At 38.0% G+C, this 16921-nt stretch overlaps 1 protein-coding gene across 1 annotated transcript in view; it reads left to right on the top strand.

Moving 5' to 3' along the window:
* Window positions 1-16921, top strand: part of LOC126203631 (Golgi SNAP receptor complex member 1) — a 55984-nt gene that overhangs the window by 28096 nt on the left and 10967 nt on the right. The window contains exons 4-5 of the mRNA XM_049938004.1: window positions 2522-2715; window positions 12512-12586. Of these exons, the coding sequence (XP_049793961.1) occupies window positions 2522-2715; window positions 12512-12586 (269 nt within the window). The remainder of the gene's footprint in view (window positions 1-2521; window positions 2716-12511; window positions 12587-16921) is intronic.

Genomic DNA, 16921 nt, shown 5'->3' on the forward strand with positions numbered 1-16921 from the left:
TGGTGAGTAAGGATGATGGGGGACCATTGCCATATTACATTTATCCAGGAGTTCCTTCACAACAAGCAAGGTGTGCGCTAGTGTGTTATCATGGTGCACCAACCTGTCTTTCTTTTTCCATAATTCTGGCAGTTTGCACCAAACAGTTTCCTTCAGTTGCCTCAAAGCCTCTCCATAAAACTGCTCATTGACAGTCTGACCGGGTGAAGCAAACTCCTCGAATGTTGCTGCAAACTTGTCAAGCTTTTTTTGGCCGTGGAGAAGATGGTCTTTCCATTATGATGATCCCTGCTTCATTTCAGGGTCATAAATGTAGACCAAAGATTCATCACCAGTTATGACTCTGGGTAAGAATCTTGGAACTCCCAAACTCTTTGTGGCAGCTCAGTACAGGCCTGAATCCTGAGGTTTCGTTGGTCGATGGTGAGAAGACAAGGGACAAACTTCGTTGCAAGTCATCTCATGTTCAGTTCATTGACTACAATTCTTTGACTGTGCCATAAGACTGCCCAAGTCTGTTACAAACATTGTGAATTGTTTGCCTTTGATTTTTGTGACTTATGTCGCATGCTCTCGTGATAATTTCTGGTGTTGTCACATTGATGGTCAACCAAAATGTTTGTCATCTTCCACACTCAGCCTTTTTTGAAGCACTTGAATCACTTAAATGTTCATGCTTGACTCGGTGCACTCTCACCAAATGCCTCTGTTGGTATGTGGTGGATTTCAGCTGTAGTTTTCTTCAGCTTGAAACAGAATTTGATGCAAATCTGTTGTGCCTTCGCATTATGCATTTCACAATACACAGAAGCACTGAAACACAACCTGACACACACCATGACAACTTGTAATGGCGTGCGTCAAAGATGACACAACTTTGTGCCACAGTAGCTAACACATATGCCTAGTGACATTTAGTGGCAGAATGTCATATGCTATTGGTTTTACCAGTACAATGAAATTCTAGGATTTTTGGGTAGCACCTCATAACACCTGTTGAGTAGAGACTTGTGTATGATTTACTACTCTCGCCTATTCATCCCTCCATTCCCTTGCATGCAAGTTTACTCCAGGGTGATTTTGCAGTAGAATTGTAAAGGGTACTACTGTCACTTTCCTGAACTATGACAACTATTGTCATTCTATGCTGCAATATGTATTGTCGTGCAAAAATTCCATCTTTCACAGTCCTAAGATCAGTTCCAGCTACAGTTGCTATGGTAACTGCACCGACCAAGAGAGGGTGCCCAGGGGTTTGCATGTTTGTTCTATATCCATCTACAAATTTTGAAAACATTTTACATGCACTGAATTCCTGTCCACTGGTGTGAAGGAGCATATTTTATTAAATCACTGTTCGATCCCAGCATCAAGTTAGTTAGGAGTGTAAGGTGGGGCTTCATCTGCTCCCCTAAGCTGACCCAACACTACATTCAATTTACATTTCATCCAGCTACTCTAACCTGAAGCGTCACTATTGCATTAAATGCTTTGATTCTACCTTTACTACATGCCATGGCAATACAACCAGACCTTTACTATTAGCCACTGACACTATTGTTTTAGAGCTTAAAATATCCAATCCAATATAGAACCATACCATGAAACCTAGAAAAGTCAGCATTGTTTATATTGAAATTATTTTCATGTCTTGATTTTGATAGTCTTCTTTCTTTGTTTGACCAGCTGGGGACCACACCATTTCTGGTGTCTTTTTCCAGACTTTAACTGTTGGTCAGTGATCCTGCATTCATTTCTGGCATTGTTCTTCCTTCTCTTTGGTCTACGTTTCCCTGCCTTCAGCTTTGTCTTTTCCTGGAAGCCTTTATGCGTTTATAGTTCTTCCTTAAGATCATCATTTTCAAACATTATTAGGAGACATTTCCAATTTTGTAGATTTTTTTCAGCTGAATCTCATGCCTGTTTAGTTTTCTTATCTTGAAAGTATAGTATTTTGGTAGTGTATATTGCAGTTTAACTGGCTTTTTATTATTAACCACAATTATCATTAAGGAGCAGATGTACTGGAAAGTAAGTGTAAGAATTTCAGATTTTTGAAAAATTGCTCTCCTGTTTTACACAACATTCTTATTGCTAACTTTTGGTGAATAAATAGATAGTAATGTTTCATTGTGATAGCATATCCTAATACATCTCCTAATACATGTCCGTTGGAAACATTCATGACATATACTTTATTGAATTGACTACCCAGTTCCTACCAGTTCTACATACTTTGTATAAATTTTGTTTTTACTTGAAGAAAATACAATACTGACGATGACTAATTTCACTCAGCATTGTTATTTGTGCAGAGAATTATATTTAACTGAATGTAAGTTTATAAAAAGCATATGCAATATGTACACAAATAAAATATTTCTGCCAAATATGATGCAAGCTTCTTTTGTCACATTTTAACTGCTATGTGTTCTTACAGTATTGTTTGTTCTGGCTGTGGACAATCAAATTTTCTTTGTGTAACATATCACGAAAAAAATTTTTCTCCTATTGTTTTCAGTTATCTTCACTGAATGAGAGGATGGCAGAGGCTCGTGCCACGCAAACCCAGGCTGGACCTGCTGTGCAGCATACACTTCAGCGACATAGAGAGATCCTTCAGGACTACACGCAAGAATTCCGTAAAACACAGGACAATTACAGAGCTAGGAGAGAGAGAGAAGACCTGTTGCGAAGTGTACGGAAAGATATAGAGTAAGAACTACTTTATAAATTCAGAAGCATTTTGCAAATGCAGGACTTTATACATATGTTGGACAATATCGTGTCATATTAACCAATCCTGCTTTCATCTCAATAAAACAGCAATTCAGATTTGTAAGAGAAATAATCTCCTCTAACAATGGAAATTCCAGGTAGGAGTATCAGCACTGTAGGAAAACATAGATCGCTACTTACCATAAAAAAAGACACATTAAGTTGCAGACAGGCACAATTAAAAGATGCTTACATAAAGCTTTCAGCCACAGTCTTCATCAGCAAAAGAAAAACACACACCATTTGTACACACAAGCAAGCATGCCTCATGCACACATGATCACCAGCACCAGCAGCTCAGCAAGGATGTGATCCCATGTGATAGCTGCATTCTGGCCCGAGCTGCCAGAGTTGGTGGTCATATGTGTGTGAGGTGTGCTTGCTTGTGTCTATGAATGATGTGTGTTTCTGTTTTGCTGATGAAGGCTGTGCCCAAAAGCTTTATTTAAGTGTGTTTTAATTATGCCTGTCTGAAACTTAATGTGTCTTGTTTATGGTAAGTAGCAACCTATCTTTTCTTACATTTCTAATATGTTATCTGTGATAAATTCTTGAAAGAGAAAGCTAATACGATACTTCATAAGTGTTGGTGAAATACATACAATGGAAGAAGTAAAAGTAGACACTTGTCATAGAGAGGGGAAGGACATTGTTCAAAATCTGCGCTAAAAGTTCTTAATGCTTTAATCATATGATGAGAGGTTACCTATTCTGCTTCAATTGTTTGAAAGAAAAAATAGTATTTTCAAAATAATTTCACAGACATATATACACACTTTTGTGGAAGTGTCAGTGTCTTTTGAGGAGACGGTATTTTTGAATCATGAACAGTTTATATTGAAGTGTGGATAAAGGCCAGATCCACTGTGTCAGGATTTGTGATATAAACCTTTGTGATTTCATTTTTACGTTGCTCTCTTTTAGTTTTTATGCTTCTTGTGTCAGCAAAATTTGATTTCCTTTCCATTTGTATTGTATTTAAACTGTCACTTGTACTCCAATGGTCTCTTATTTGTAGTCTATGCATATCTGTCCGCCTAACCTCCTCCATGACCCCTCCTTTAAAATCCACACAGCCGTGCCACCTTCTGCTTCCAAATTCCTGCTCAAATAATTCCTTTCCATGTACCAGCACACTAAGGTGTACCTACAGTGAGTGAAACAATTGCTTTCTTCAAAATTTATAATGCATATTATTTAAACATTTTTACACTACGAAAGCATATTCAAATACAAAAATTTAGCTAACTGTGATGGGAGACCATGCCAAATCACTTTAAAAGTTTTGTGCTGAAATTTACATATCGATCCTGCAGTAAACTGGCAACTAAATTATAATGGGTAAATTAAATGTGTAGTAAACAGCAGCATAATAATATTCACTTTTATCAGAATGAGGTTATTTCCTTTTTGAAGTAACAGTTTTACAATTTGGATAGGGCTTTCTATGCTCTAGTATGCAACCCAAGTCAAGTTGTTACTGTTGCTCCTTGATTGTGATCAGTCCTTGAATACCTAGCATCAGTTTGAAAGCTCTTTCTGCTGTCTGATTCACATCCTTCAGAGATGAAACTTTTCTTCTAGGTTTCAAACAGGCTACATTTTCTCTTCACAAATACACACTTCCAAGCAGAAGAACTTTTCCACAGAGGGTATTAAATGTGCACAAAGGGTGGCACAGATTAGTCTGACTCATAGAGGTGCATCACAGAAATTAAAAACCTGAATTGGCCGGGCTCTTAAGATAGGTGCAAATTATCCTGTGAAATACTGCTTACAAATTTCAAGAACCAGGGTTAACTGGAGAATGTAGAGGTATTTATCAGGCTTATATGCATCGTCCCCATAGGGATTATGAGGACAGGATGAGACCAATTACAACATGCACGTAGACATTGAAGCAATTATTCTTCCCACATTCCATATGGGACAGTAGCAAGAGGGAAGCCTAGTATGCAGTACCATGCTGAGTACCATCTGCCATGCACTTCACAGTTACCAGAGTATGTTTGCAGATCTACAGAGAAATACTGTTTTCCTTGAGCTAGGGATGGAAAATAATCATGCTTGGAAATCAGTTATACACAAAAAGTATCTTCTTTGTGTCTGCCCCTTCCCCTTCTCCCCCCCCCCCCCCCCACCACCCATCTTTCTCTGTCTTGAAGAATCTTCATTTTCAGCTAATTTCTTATGTACTGCTGCTTAATGGCCCAAATGCCCTGATAGTCTTCATTGCTGTAAGAATATTTTGTCTTTGTTGATTTTCACTTTGCCAAGACCAACAACATGTGTAATATCAAATTAATTATCCAATACAGTTTAAAAATCTTGCTCACAGCACATGTAAACATCTGCAGATTCTTTGTTGTTGTTTATTGTAAGAATTTTGAGACATGGTGTAGATGCGCATGCTTTTTAACACAGTTAGGACCCAAGTGGCGGTCTAGATGTTCTTGTCATGTTCCAGAAAATGATACATTCATAAATTATGAAATTTGCACTTTCACTTACTTTAATTTAAACTTCCAAAGAATAAGAACAAAATTGACATAACCCGCCAAATGGAAAGCAGCTGTCTTTGGCTGTTCTAAATGTCAAGCTAAGGAATGTCTTTTTTAATCAAACAATGGAAAATCCAGGATGGAATGTAACAATATTATGAGAAGGAAAGTTGCTACTCACCATATAGCGGAGATGCTGAGTCGCAGATAGGCACAACAAAAAGACTCTCACTATTATAGATTTTGGCCATTAAGGCCTTTGTTGAAAAATACAACACACACACACACACACACACACACACACACACACACACACACACACACACGAACGCGCGCGCGCGCGCGCAAATGCAAATGCAACTTTCACACATGTGGGGTTGGTTTGTGTGTGTGTGTGTGTGTGTGTGTGCGCGCGCACGTGTCAAACTTATAGGATCATTTTTTTTTTGTCTGGCTGGCTGGCTGGCTGTTGAAAGCTCTTTTTTCACGTTGAAATGTGTGTCACATACTATGAGATATTGTACCTTGGCAGTGTAAGTAATTGAAGCTTCTAAGTCAGTGCAATCAAAAGGTATAGCCCTTTATGTCATTTATTGTGATACTCACAAACCCATTCATCAAAACCTATAGAGTACTTCTTGTTGACCTAGAATTATGGAATTTAGCAAGAAGCAAGGTTTCACAATACAAGTAAAGTGAAAAAAATGCAAATTGTTAATTTGAAATTACATCACGTAGAAAAAATATTTCAAGCAATGGAAACTCTTGATGTGTCTTCTTTATGGCAAGTAGAAAAAAATATTTCTTTTTTCATTTGTTTCCTGATGTCAAAACTGAAATTAAAACGATCAGTAGCTCTGCATTCAAGCTGACTGGGTCAGTCAAACATCTGGCAAAGAATGACTTTGTCGCTCATATGACACGTTTCAGAATTTATCCATCATCAGATATCCAGGAGCGATTACTGAACCAAGATATGGCATTTCACATACAACTTAATAAAGGTTGCGTGCCTCCTGCATGACTACCACATTAATATTATTGGAATTAAAACATTCTCAAAGATCTTTGAATCCATGAGACCGATATCTCGCCAGAACTGATGTCAATAAAAGGAAAAAGTTGTAGAGACTCTAGATTCTTGGAATTTATGTGCTGCGTGTATTCATAATTAAGTTTGTACGGAACTCTCAGTGCATGAGACCTACGTGCACCTGGCCAGTTTTTAAATAGTAACCCAAAATGTGAACCATTATTATGAGAAATTGCAAACATGTTCCTTCCTGAACTGGAGACGGTATAATTATATCACAACAAGACCCACTTCAAAGGAAACCTTTTGACTAAATTTCTGTCTCCAGTCATCTCCACTCCTTTCCACTATACATGAAGTCTTTGTCGTAAATCTTCCGGGCCTATTGAACTGGATTTTGAAAGGGTTCCAGCTATGTGTACTCTGTAGTGAACTATAATTGTATCCTTTGTGGTTGATACAGTGTTTGACATCAACCACATAGGTCATAACTCAGTATAATTCTAGTGAACGCACAGATGGCATATGAAAACTGTCACAAGCATTTCAAACAAGAAAATCAAAACAATTTCATGGAACAAGTAAACAGGAGATTAGAATATGGAAAAACAAGTTTCACGTGTACAATATAATTTATCACCATTAAGTATTTGTTAGTATTAATCATTCTGATGGTGTTGTCCATAGGAAAAAAGACAAAGTAAGATTCATCAGATATCTAAAACAGCAAAATTTCTTTCTAATAACTGAATAAGGCCTTACTTGCAGGTAAATCAACTGCCCCCATTCCGTTCCCTTTCCCTTCCAGTTTTTGAAAGCCTTATTGGCCATTTCTCAGATACTATTTTCTTCAAACATCCACACCTTTTTGAGTTCCTTTTCCTTCCATTACTAGCATTTGTTTGCCAGTCTTCTTCCTCAACCTTTACAGTTATTTCATTTGTGCTGGTAAACCTTTCGGGGTATAAGGTCGTTGTCAACCAAACTCTTCTGCCCCTAATGTTTCATCCAGAACTGCACCGGACATCTTCAGAGGCATTGCTTCTTCATAGTCTTGCCGACTGATGGGTCGGACATCTGAGAGCGACAGTATACTGTAGAAAAGAGGCATGGCAGGAGTTGCACATAAGCAGAGATGATCCTTGTCAAAGATAAATAACTGTGTAGTGATTCTGCAGAAGTACTGTCCATATGTTGCTAAGTTTCATGGTATCTTCTTTTCAATTAATATTATCTCTATGTTTATATATTTCAATGGTTTTCTACATAGCCATGGATAATAGTTTGTTGTAGATAAAATTTTTCTTTCAGAAAACTTCACTTCGTGACTTCCTGGATGAAGATCATGATCTGCTACAGCCAATTTGTCTATTTTCCATAGTCGGTGAAGACTACTGAGCTCCTTTAGCTGTGTTTTCATGCTTCTCTTTGTTGTTCCAATAAAACTTTACCACATGTACACCGAATTTTATATATGCCACATGTTGACAGAGGAGTGTGTGTATCGTTCACATATCACTTTCTTTGTTGGTCTAAAAACCAGTGTAATGTAATGTTTCTATAAAATCTTTCAGATCTGATCTGTTACTTTTTTAAGAAAAGGGAGAGAAACTGTATTCTTCCATTGTCGTTTTCCATGCTTGTCCTTCGGCCTTCCGTTGTTTGGATGTAGAATTCTGTTTACCTTCTTTCCTGAGTAGCCATTTTTCTCAAAAGCCTGCTTTAGATGTTTTAATTCAAAATCCAGGTGTTCTGGTATGCTAATCCTTTTGGCCCTTTTGGCAAGACTTTTAATGACACCTCTCATTTGTTGTGGGTGTTGATTAGAGTTCTTGTGTAAATATCTATCCGCGTGCGTTACTTTTTGAAAAACCTGAAGATCCGTCTGTTGGCCTGTCTCATAGCTAAAACATCTAAGAAAAGTATTTTGTTGTCATTTTATATTTGCATGGTGAACTGGATTTTTGGATTTATATTATTTAGAAGACCAAAGAATTTGTCCAAAGCTTTTTTACTATACGGCCAGACCAAAAATGTGTTATCCACAAAACAGTACCAGCTAGATGGTTTCTTATGTGCTTTTTCTAAAGCTAACTGCTCAGTTTTCTCCCTATAGAAATTAGCTATAGTGCAGTATACATGTCGCTCTCAGATGGCTGACACATCAGTCAGCAGGATTCAACAGAACAGCAACACCTCTGAAGATGTCCAGTGCAGGTCTGGGCAAAACATTAGAAACAGAAGAGTTTCATGGACCACGACCTTATATCCCAAAAGGTTTACCAGCAGTAGCGTCATCCGATCATGAAAGCCTTCATTCTGTCATCTTTCATTTGTTTTGTGCCCTTCTTTTACACACACATCTTTCTGTTTCTGTAAGGATGTCATCCAACTGTTCTATGTCCTTTGTGACCTTAGATGTTTTTAGTTGTTCCATTGAGTTCACATGTGCACTGTCTCACTTTTTGTACATTTTTGTTTCATCTGTGGTTTTCTCTGTCAGGTACACTCATAGCAGTGTTCATATATAGTTCCTTCAGGCAGCAAAACACAATTTCCACCAGTGACAGAATATTCTCTAATATGCACTGAAAGTGCTGTTATCACTCAAAGTTCTTCATAGATTTATCATCATTAAGGTTTTTTTTTTTTTTAAATTACTGTTATTTTGTTCAACTCACCCTCCAGTATTATCATAGACTGCTGGTATCATCTTTGTCAGTGCAGTAGGAATGAGATTCCTGTGCTGATAGGAATGTCTTACGTTGGTTGGAGGATGGAAATAGAGTGCAAATCATGATGCCTCAGCTAAACACTTGGTTCAGAATGTCTTACTATGTTGTCCGTTAATCAGCTAAACTGTTTATAATTACTTCTGCATGAAGTACTATAGCAAGCTTTGTATTTGCAGAAGATAAATGATATAGTAATTTTTTCCAGGTGCTGGGAACAATGATTTAAACTTGTTTACTGTCAACCCTAACTTCTTGCTGAAGTGGCCATGTGCCTGTAAAATACTCAGGGGCAACACATGCCACATACAACCACACCATTATACTCAAATCCTATTACAGGTGTATCTGTCTTGTAAATCAACTCTGCCGTAATTTCTGCATAGCCTTTTGTGTGGGTATGGCACTAACCAGCTGTTCACCAAAATGAATGGACACCACCAAACTGAGGCCAATAGCAAAGTCGAGAACCCAGTGGCAGAGCATGTTTCCAAATACAGCATATATGATGTCAATGGCTGCTGCACAGCCCGTGCCATCCAGATCCTTCCCACCAAGATCAACTTCTCACAGTTGCATAAATGGGATTACTCTGTTATAGTACATCTTTCATTCTTATCTGTGGCGTTCAGTTCACATTAGCTCATTTCTCACATGCAGCTGTACCCCTGTCTGCCATGTGTCCCATCCCCCTTATAAGCAGCCTCCCTCTAATAGACTGCAGAAATGAGTTCAAATGTTAGTGATTTTTTCTTCACAATTCTTTCTATACATGGACAAGTTGAGCACAAATAATTTACCTTCAAAAAGAATGTTTTGCTCTATAATGTTTATTGTATTATTATCTTTGGTACATGTTAACTGAGAACCGTAAGTTCCTTGCATCTACAACATGATGATATTATTCAGTTCATGACCTGATGTGTAACAGTTATGCTTATATTGTATGCAAACAAAACTGCCTTGGATGGCTTATGACTAAAAAGACATACTTTAACTGCTGTGACCCAAAGGTAAAGTAGTAAAGAAAGAAATTATTCCTATTGCTTGAAATCTATTTTCTTTGTTCCAATTTCCCAGTGTTATAACTGAACTCTGATGCATATTAGTTTTCTTAAAGTTGAATCATGATGAAAAATTCCTGAATGAATTCCAAGGATTTCACCTGTTGGAACTTTTTATTCAGAAGCTCTCTAATTTCATTAGCTGTCATTTCCAATATAAAATTTTGGCATTAAAGCTGTTAAGCTGCTTAGTTTGGGAAATTGACAATATTTACCTGCAATAATTTCACCATGAAATGGGGGAAATGGCTTTAGCAGATAATGATTTGGTTTCAGCTGTGTGGCCAATACACAGTAATAATTTAGAAACAATCTTGTGATCGTGATAAGAAACTCTAACATTGTACAGGAAAAACCATATGGAGAGTAAAGGAGTTCTAAAAAAAAAAAAAAAATTGAGCACCTATGGAGTAAAACAGTTGCAATGTGTCTTTTAGAAATAAACCACCCAAAGCAGATTTGTTTGCATATGATACAATCATAAAAATTGACAATATAATGTAAATGGATAGATAAAAAATCTACTTGCCAAGCAGTGGCAGTAGTCACCCAGAAATCCGGGTCACGGGAGACTTACCGGATGGGATGAGGAGGAGAGACTGATTGTTGGGAACTGCACTGGATGACATTTGGAAACCTGAGAGCTTAGATATGGAAGACAGGTAATATGCAAGACAAAGATTACTACTAAAACATCATGCACGAGTTAATAAGAGTGAAAAGCTAAGAGCATTGTATGTAACAGAGGTAGGAGCGGGTGGCGAAAAGTAGACAGGTCAGAAAATGAAAGATGTAGAAAACTAAAATGGTGTGAGGATAGGAGTAGTTACTGTGAAGAAATTCTGAGACAGAAGGAAGTAACAAATTAAGGCCAGGTGGGTAGCGAGAACCAAGGACATATAGCACTAGTTCCCACCTGTGTAGTTCTGAGAAACTGGTGTCTGGGGCAAGAATCCAGATGGCATGAGTGGTGAAACAGGTATTGAGGTCATGACTGTCATGTTGTAGAGCGTGCTCTGCAGGAGGATATTGTGTGTTGCCAGTATACACCTTTTGCCTATGCCCATTCATCCTGACTGATAACTGGGTGGTAGTCATGCCGATGTAGAAGGCCGAACAGTGTTTATCTAAAAGTTGGTATATGACTTGTCGTTTCACAGGTGGCTCTCCCTTTGATAGTATATGTTTTGAAACTTCCTGGCAGATTAAAACTGTGTGCCAGACCGAGACTCTAACTCGGGATCTTTGTCTTTCGCGGGCAAGTGCTCTACCAACTGAGCTACCCAAGCACAACTCACGCCCCGTCCTCACAGCTTTACTTCTGTCTGGAGTATATGTTTTGCCATTACAAGGCTGGGATAGGTGGTGGTTGGAGGGTGCATAGGGCAAGTCTTAAGCCGGGCAGTCACAGGGGTAGGAGCCAAAAGGATGAGAGATGGGGTGCAGATGTAGTGTAAGATCTGATAAGGACACTGTGGAGATTGGGAGGGTGACAGAAAGCTGTTCTAGGTGTGGTGGGCGAAATCTCAGACAGAATGGATCTCATTTCAGGGCATGATTTTAGGAAGTCATGGCCTTGTTGAAGTAGCTGATTGAAATATTAATTGTATACAATTCTCTTAGCTTTTCAGTCTTATTAACTCATGTGTGATGTTTTAGTAGTAATCCTTGTCTTGCATATTATCTGTCTTCCATCTTTAAGCTCTCAAGTTTTCAAATCTCATGCAGTGCAGTCCCAACAATCAGTCTCTGCTTCTCATCCCGTCCGGTAAGTCTCACATGACCCGGTGTTCTGGGTGACTTTTCAGAACTGTACCCCATTCCTTAAACCTCTCCAATCCTTTTCCTTCACCGTCCTTACTTCATTCCCCTTCAACTCTTCTGCCAAGAGGAGGAGCCACTCGCTCTGAAAGCTTGTAAAAGTTAAACCTTTGTGTGTGTGTGTGTGTGTGTGTGTGTGTGTGTGTGTGTGTGTGTGTGTGTGTGTGCGCGCGCGCGCGCGCACACGTGCTTGCACTTCGTGAGTAGATTTTTTTTATCTATCCATTTGATTAATTTTGGTGTGTGCACTTGGTGAGTAGATTTTTTTTATATATCCATTTGATTATTTTTGGTATCATAAAAACTGAACATGCTTACAGCTTCAATTTCTGTATTACAAATGTTTTGAATGCTGTACATAGAAGTGAGAGACTCTCATGTAAACATCTGTTTTTGCAGTAAATATGTGAATACAAAATCATAATTGTAATATCTTGTTTCAGTCAGGATAAGTAATACTTTTTGGTAAATATAGCTAGTAAATAGGCAACAGTGTAATTTCCACTTTATCACTTGAAAACTGTTTTGATTGGCCTGATTTTGATCGTCCAAATGTTTATTTTATTACTTCTCTCTCCACAGTTCTTTCAAATCTTCATCTGGTGGCTTGAATAGACGAATGGATATGTACCTGAAGGAAAGTCAACATGTTCGAAAGTAAGTATTGCTTATTTTTCCATCACAATATGCTGTGAGTACTTTCTTTTCATGTAAGTAAAAATTAAAGATGCACTTTACCATAGTGGCTGCTCTTGGTAATCTGGAGTAGTTAAGATACTTATAGCTTTAAATTCTGTCAATTTTATGCTAAATTTAACTCTTATTTTATGCAGTGTTTACTTTGAAGCACTGTGGCAACAGGAAATTAAACTAGTGATCATTTACAAAAAGAAAATTTTTGTTAACATTTGATGTAAATTGTAGCAGTAACAGAATATTCTGAACATAAACTTATATAGCTACGAAATTCAGGGTGTTAATCACACTATTTGTTGCATTTTCTCTGACTGTGAAAATAGTTGACATTAAATAGCTTAAGTACAGTTCAGATAAACTCTGCAAAGGGCTAGCCACAAGCTGGGCTTGTGCAGAGTGTAGAATGCAGGTTGCCAATGTGTAGTCATGTTAGGTTGAAAAGGCCAATGGACGGATGGTACGAGGTAGCCAGTACACAAGCTTTTAACTATACATAGTGCTCTAAAAATACTTTTACAAACTTTGGAAATAAGTTTCTTACACACCAAAACAAGAAAAAAGAAGTCTAGTTAACATGGGCTCTAAAATGCATACCTTACAAACAGTGAGCACTTGGTCAGTAGAAGAGATGTATCTCACAGTAACAAAGATAAACAACTGCTCATAGCTGTGCATTTTAGAGCCCATATTTACTGGACATTGTTTCTGGTTTTGATGTAAGGAATCTGTTCCCAAAGTTTGTAAGGTAGTTTCGAAGCGCCCTGGATATGTATTTATATACATATCCAGGAAAATACAAAAGTCCTCACATTGTGTGGATGGCCCATCCTTCACTTTCTGTGATTTTCTCATATTGACAATATTGTTACAGGTGTATGACATATTATTGCATTTATTTGCTAAGTTAATGTGGATTTCAGCAGAATCATGAAATCTTGTTTATCATCACAGATGGATGTGTCTTATACTGAGAGGTCTAGATTAACATGAAAGTTTACAGTTTGGTTGTGAATTGGCAATGAATGTGAATGTGTAGTCTTAGCTGTGGTGACAGATATCCAGAAGTGTAGCATGAGGTCTAGATTACATCGGAGGGCAATAACTTTATTACAAGCGGAGCACTCTGTTTGAAGAATGTAAAATATCAATTGCCAGACTGAAGACTAATGTGGGCCATCCTTGGGCTGTGTTCAAGAATTTCCTGTCTTTTCTGTCTCTTTCCCAGCAGTCAATATATTTTTACATTACACACTTAACGGTTTATAAACTGAAATTGACATCACATCAGAAGCTAATATTTATTTTTCCTATGATAAAAAGGAAATTCTAAGGTTAATAAGCTCAAAGGTAATTATTGTAGATGAAGATATAATTCTTTCTTAAACATGTTCCTACAGAACTTTGAATCTTGTTTTCCTCTCAGATAAATAAGTGTAAAATTGAATCAAAACAAAGATAAGGATGGATAACTTCTCTCATTAAAGTATCATGCCCTAGGAAGAGATAGCTTGCCCTAATTTATAGGACAAGCTATCGACAAGAACTGAAATGCCCATTACCACTTAGTATTTTAAAATTCTCAGTCTCTTATCAAAAATGTCAGACTCGGCCCTATACTCAATAAATAAAACACACCAAGAATAAAACTAGAACAATCTGGACATTATTGAAACATCCTGGCAGATTAAAATTGTGCGAGACTGATACTGAAATTGCCGGCCGGAGTGGCCGTGCGGTTCTAGGCGCTGCAGTCTGGAACCGAGCGACTGCTACGGTTGCAGGTTCGAATCCTGCCTCGGGCATGGATGTGTGTGATGTCCTTAGGTCAGTTAGGTTTAATTAGTTCTCAGTTCTAGGCGACTGATGACCTCAGAAGTTAAGTCGCATAGTGCTCAGAGCCATTTGAACCATTTGAGACTGAAACTTGTGATCTTTGCTTTTGACGGACAAGTGCTCAACTGACTGAGCTACCCGAGCACAGCCCACAACATGACCTCACAGTTCTACTTCTGCCAGTACCTCATACTTCTCTCTGCCCATCATTTTAATGAGGATTATCACCAGCAGAAAAATGCTGCATCACAGCACAAAAAATGCAACTATGTTCCTGTTTCTTTCAAAGACTGACTGAAAAGTGGGGTATTGACTGAAAAGTGGGGTATCAGCTTCCTCATTCTACTTCCCTCAACACCTTGAAAACTTTCCCAAAAATTTTGGCCTGCAAACATATTTGCACTTCTTTAACATGCAACTCACCTCAAACTCCCCTAAATGTAACTCATTCACACTCTCTAGTTCATCATTTGAAGTCGCTCATAACCGATTGTTCCCAGTTGCCCTTTCTCACTCACTCATTCTGCCTGACTCATTGACATTATCTCTTTGTGTCTCTCTGTCCTGTCTGCTGTGTCACAGCCACAATCTCCTTTGTTCTGTCCCCCTGCTACAGTCTCACTGTCACTGTCTCCCTCTTGCTCTATCTCGCTGCTAATATCTCATTCCTTCCTTCCTACTGCTGCTGTCTCTTCTCATTGTCATTATCCATTTCTTCCTCATTGTCATTGTCATATAATCTATCTTTCATTATAACTGGCTCTCACCCACTTCCACTTTCTCCTTGTCTTTATTCCTTCTCCTGCCAGCACTGTCTCCTTCACTCTTTTCCTAGCACTGTTGTGTCATTGTCAACAGTGTTCCACTGCCATTCTATCACATTGCCATTCTCATCTTTGCTCTTTCCTTACCACACCCACTGTCTACTGTCTTCTTGTATTTATTACTTTTCCATTTCTTTGCCACTGTGTTGTTCTCACTCAGTACAAGAATGCACAAATATGTTTGCATGCCAAAATTATTGGAAAATTTTTGAAACGTGCTGAGGAAGGTAGGAGGGAGCACTGGTACCCCACTTTTCAGTCAGTCTTTTAAATAAAAAGGAACATATTCACATTTTTTGCGCTCCGATAGGAGAATTTCTGCTGCAGCAGGGCATGTGATTTGTATGAAAAGAAATGTATTGGTTAGTAGAATTTATTTATGTAAAATTGAAATAATGCAAAACTACTTTTATACCTCAGACCGGATCTTATGCATACAAAAATTTTGAATGTGCTTCAGTACTACAATGTGTGGCTCCTAGATCATAACAGGGATGCTTTACAGCATATCATGTCACTTTATGAACTACAGTTTCATCTCACACTGGATTTTACATGCATATTTTGTGTACAAGCAGGGTAAATTGGAACCTCTATTACTCAAAAATTGAAAGGAATATGAAGAAAATTTTTAAGGTTGTTCGATATCAGGATCTAAGGAATATATATCTTAAAAACTTGAGCCATTCACGGTGCATAGCCATCTCAGAATCCAGAGCTGGATTTTGGTATCCAAAAAACAAGTTTTTGGGATGTTTCTCAATAACAGATAAAGATTTTTTGGAAACTGGGAAATGGCTCCTCTAGATAAATGCCTAGAGAACATACCATTAAAATTTGAGCAATTTGTTGTGATTACTTATTATTTAGATTTTCGCCTTGTACTGTATTTTTTGCTTAGAATTAGGGTAACTTTGTGCCTCAGTATTTTGCAAATGGATAAAGATATTAAGAAAATTTTCAAGGTTGTTCTAGATTTGAATCTTTGAAATATATCTAAAAATTTCAGCCATTTGCTGTGTACAACTGACTCTAAGTACTCAGTAGGGTTTTGGCCTGTTGGTGACAGCAAAAAAAATAAATAAATATAAATAAATCCTTTTGTGGGTTATTCTGAGGAATTGCCCATGAATTAAAGGTGCCTCACTAAGTGCCATCAAGCCCACTGTAGATGACATCAAATGCAAAATGACCTAAACAGGGGGAAGTGTGTAGTACTTGTACTTTAATCCTGTAGTATAGGATAGTGACACTAAGACTATCCTTTCGTTGGATATATGAATGGTTATACGAAAAACTCGACCCTGCTATCTCATCACCAACAGAACCCGAGTTATGAGCGCCAAAAAATACCATTTGTATGTGTGGCATTTTTAAACATATTAGGTACGCATGCTACCCCATACATATCGATGTACACATCTCACTAGCTTTCTTGGATACCATTTCTTATTAAATGATAACAGACCTGTCATAACATTGGTCTAAAATGGCCGTTGGTGAGTAACGTCTGGCCACACTTTTGGCAAAAGCAGTGTACAGCGCGCACATAAGAGTGCCACTCTGCAATTTTCGGCAGAGGGAGTTTGAATATGGCACCATCTATCTGCAAATTATTGTGTATGCGCAAATTCCGCAC

The sequence above is a fragment of the Schistocerca nitens genome, chromosome 9 (genome assembly GCF_023898315.1).
Source record: "Schistocerca nitens isolate TAMUIC-IGC-003100 chromosome 9, iqSchNite1.1, whole genome shotgun sequence".
Lineage (NCBI taxonomy): Eukaryota > Metazoa > Arthropoda > Insecta > Orthoptera > Acrididae > Schistocerca > Schistocerca nitens.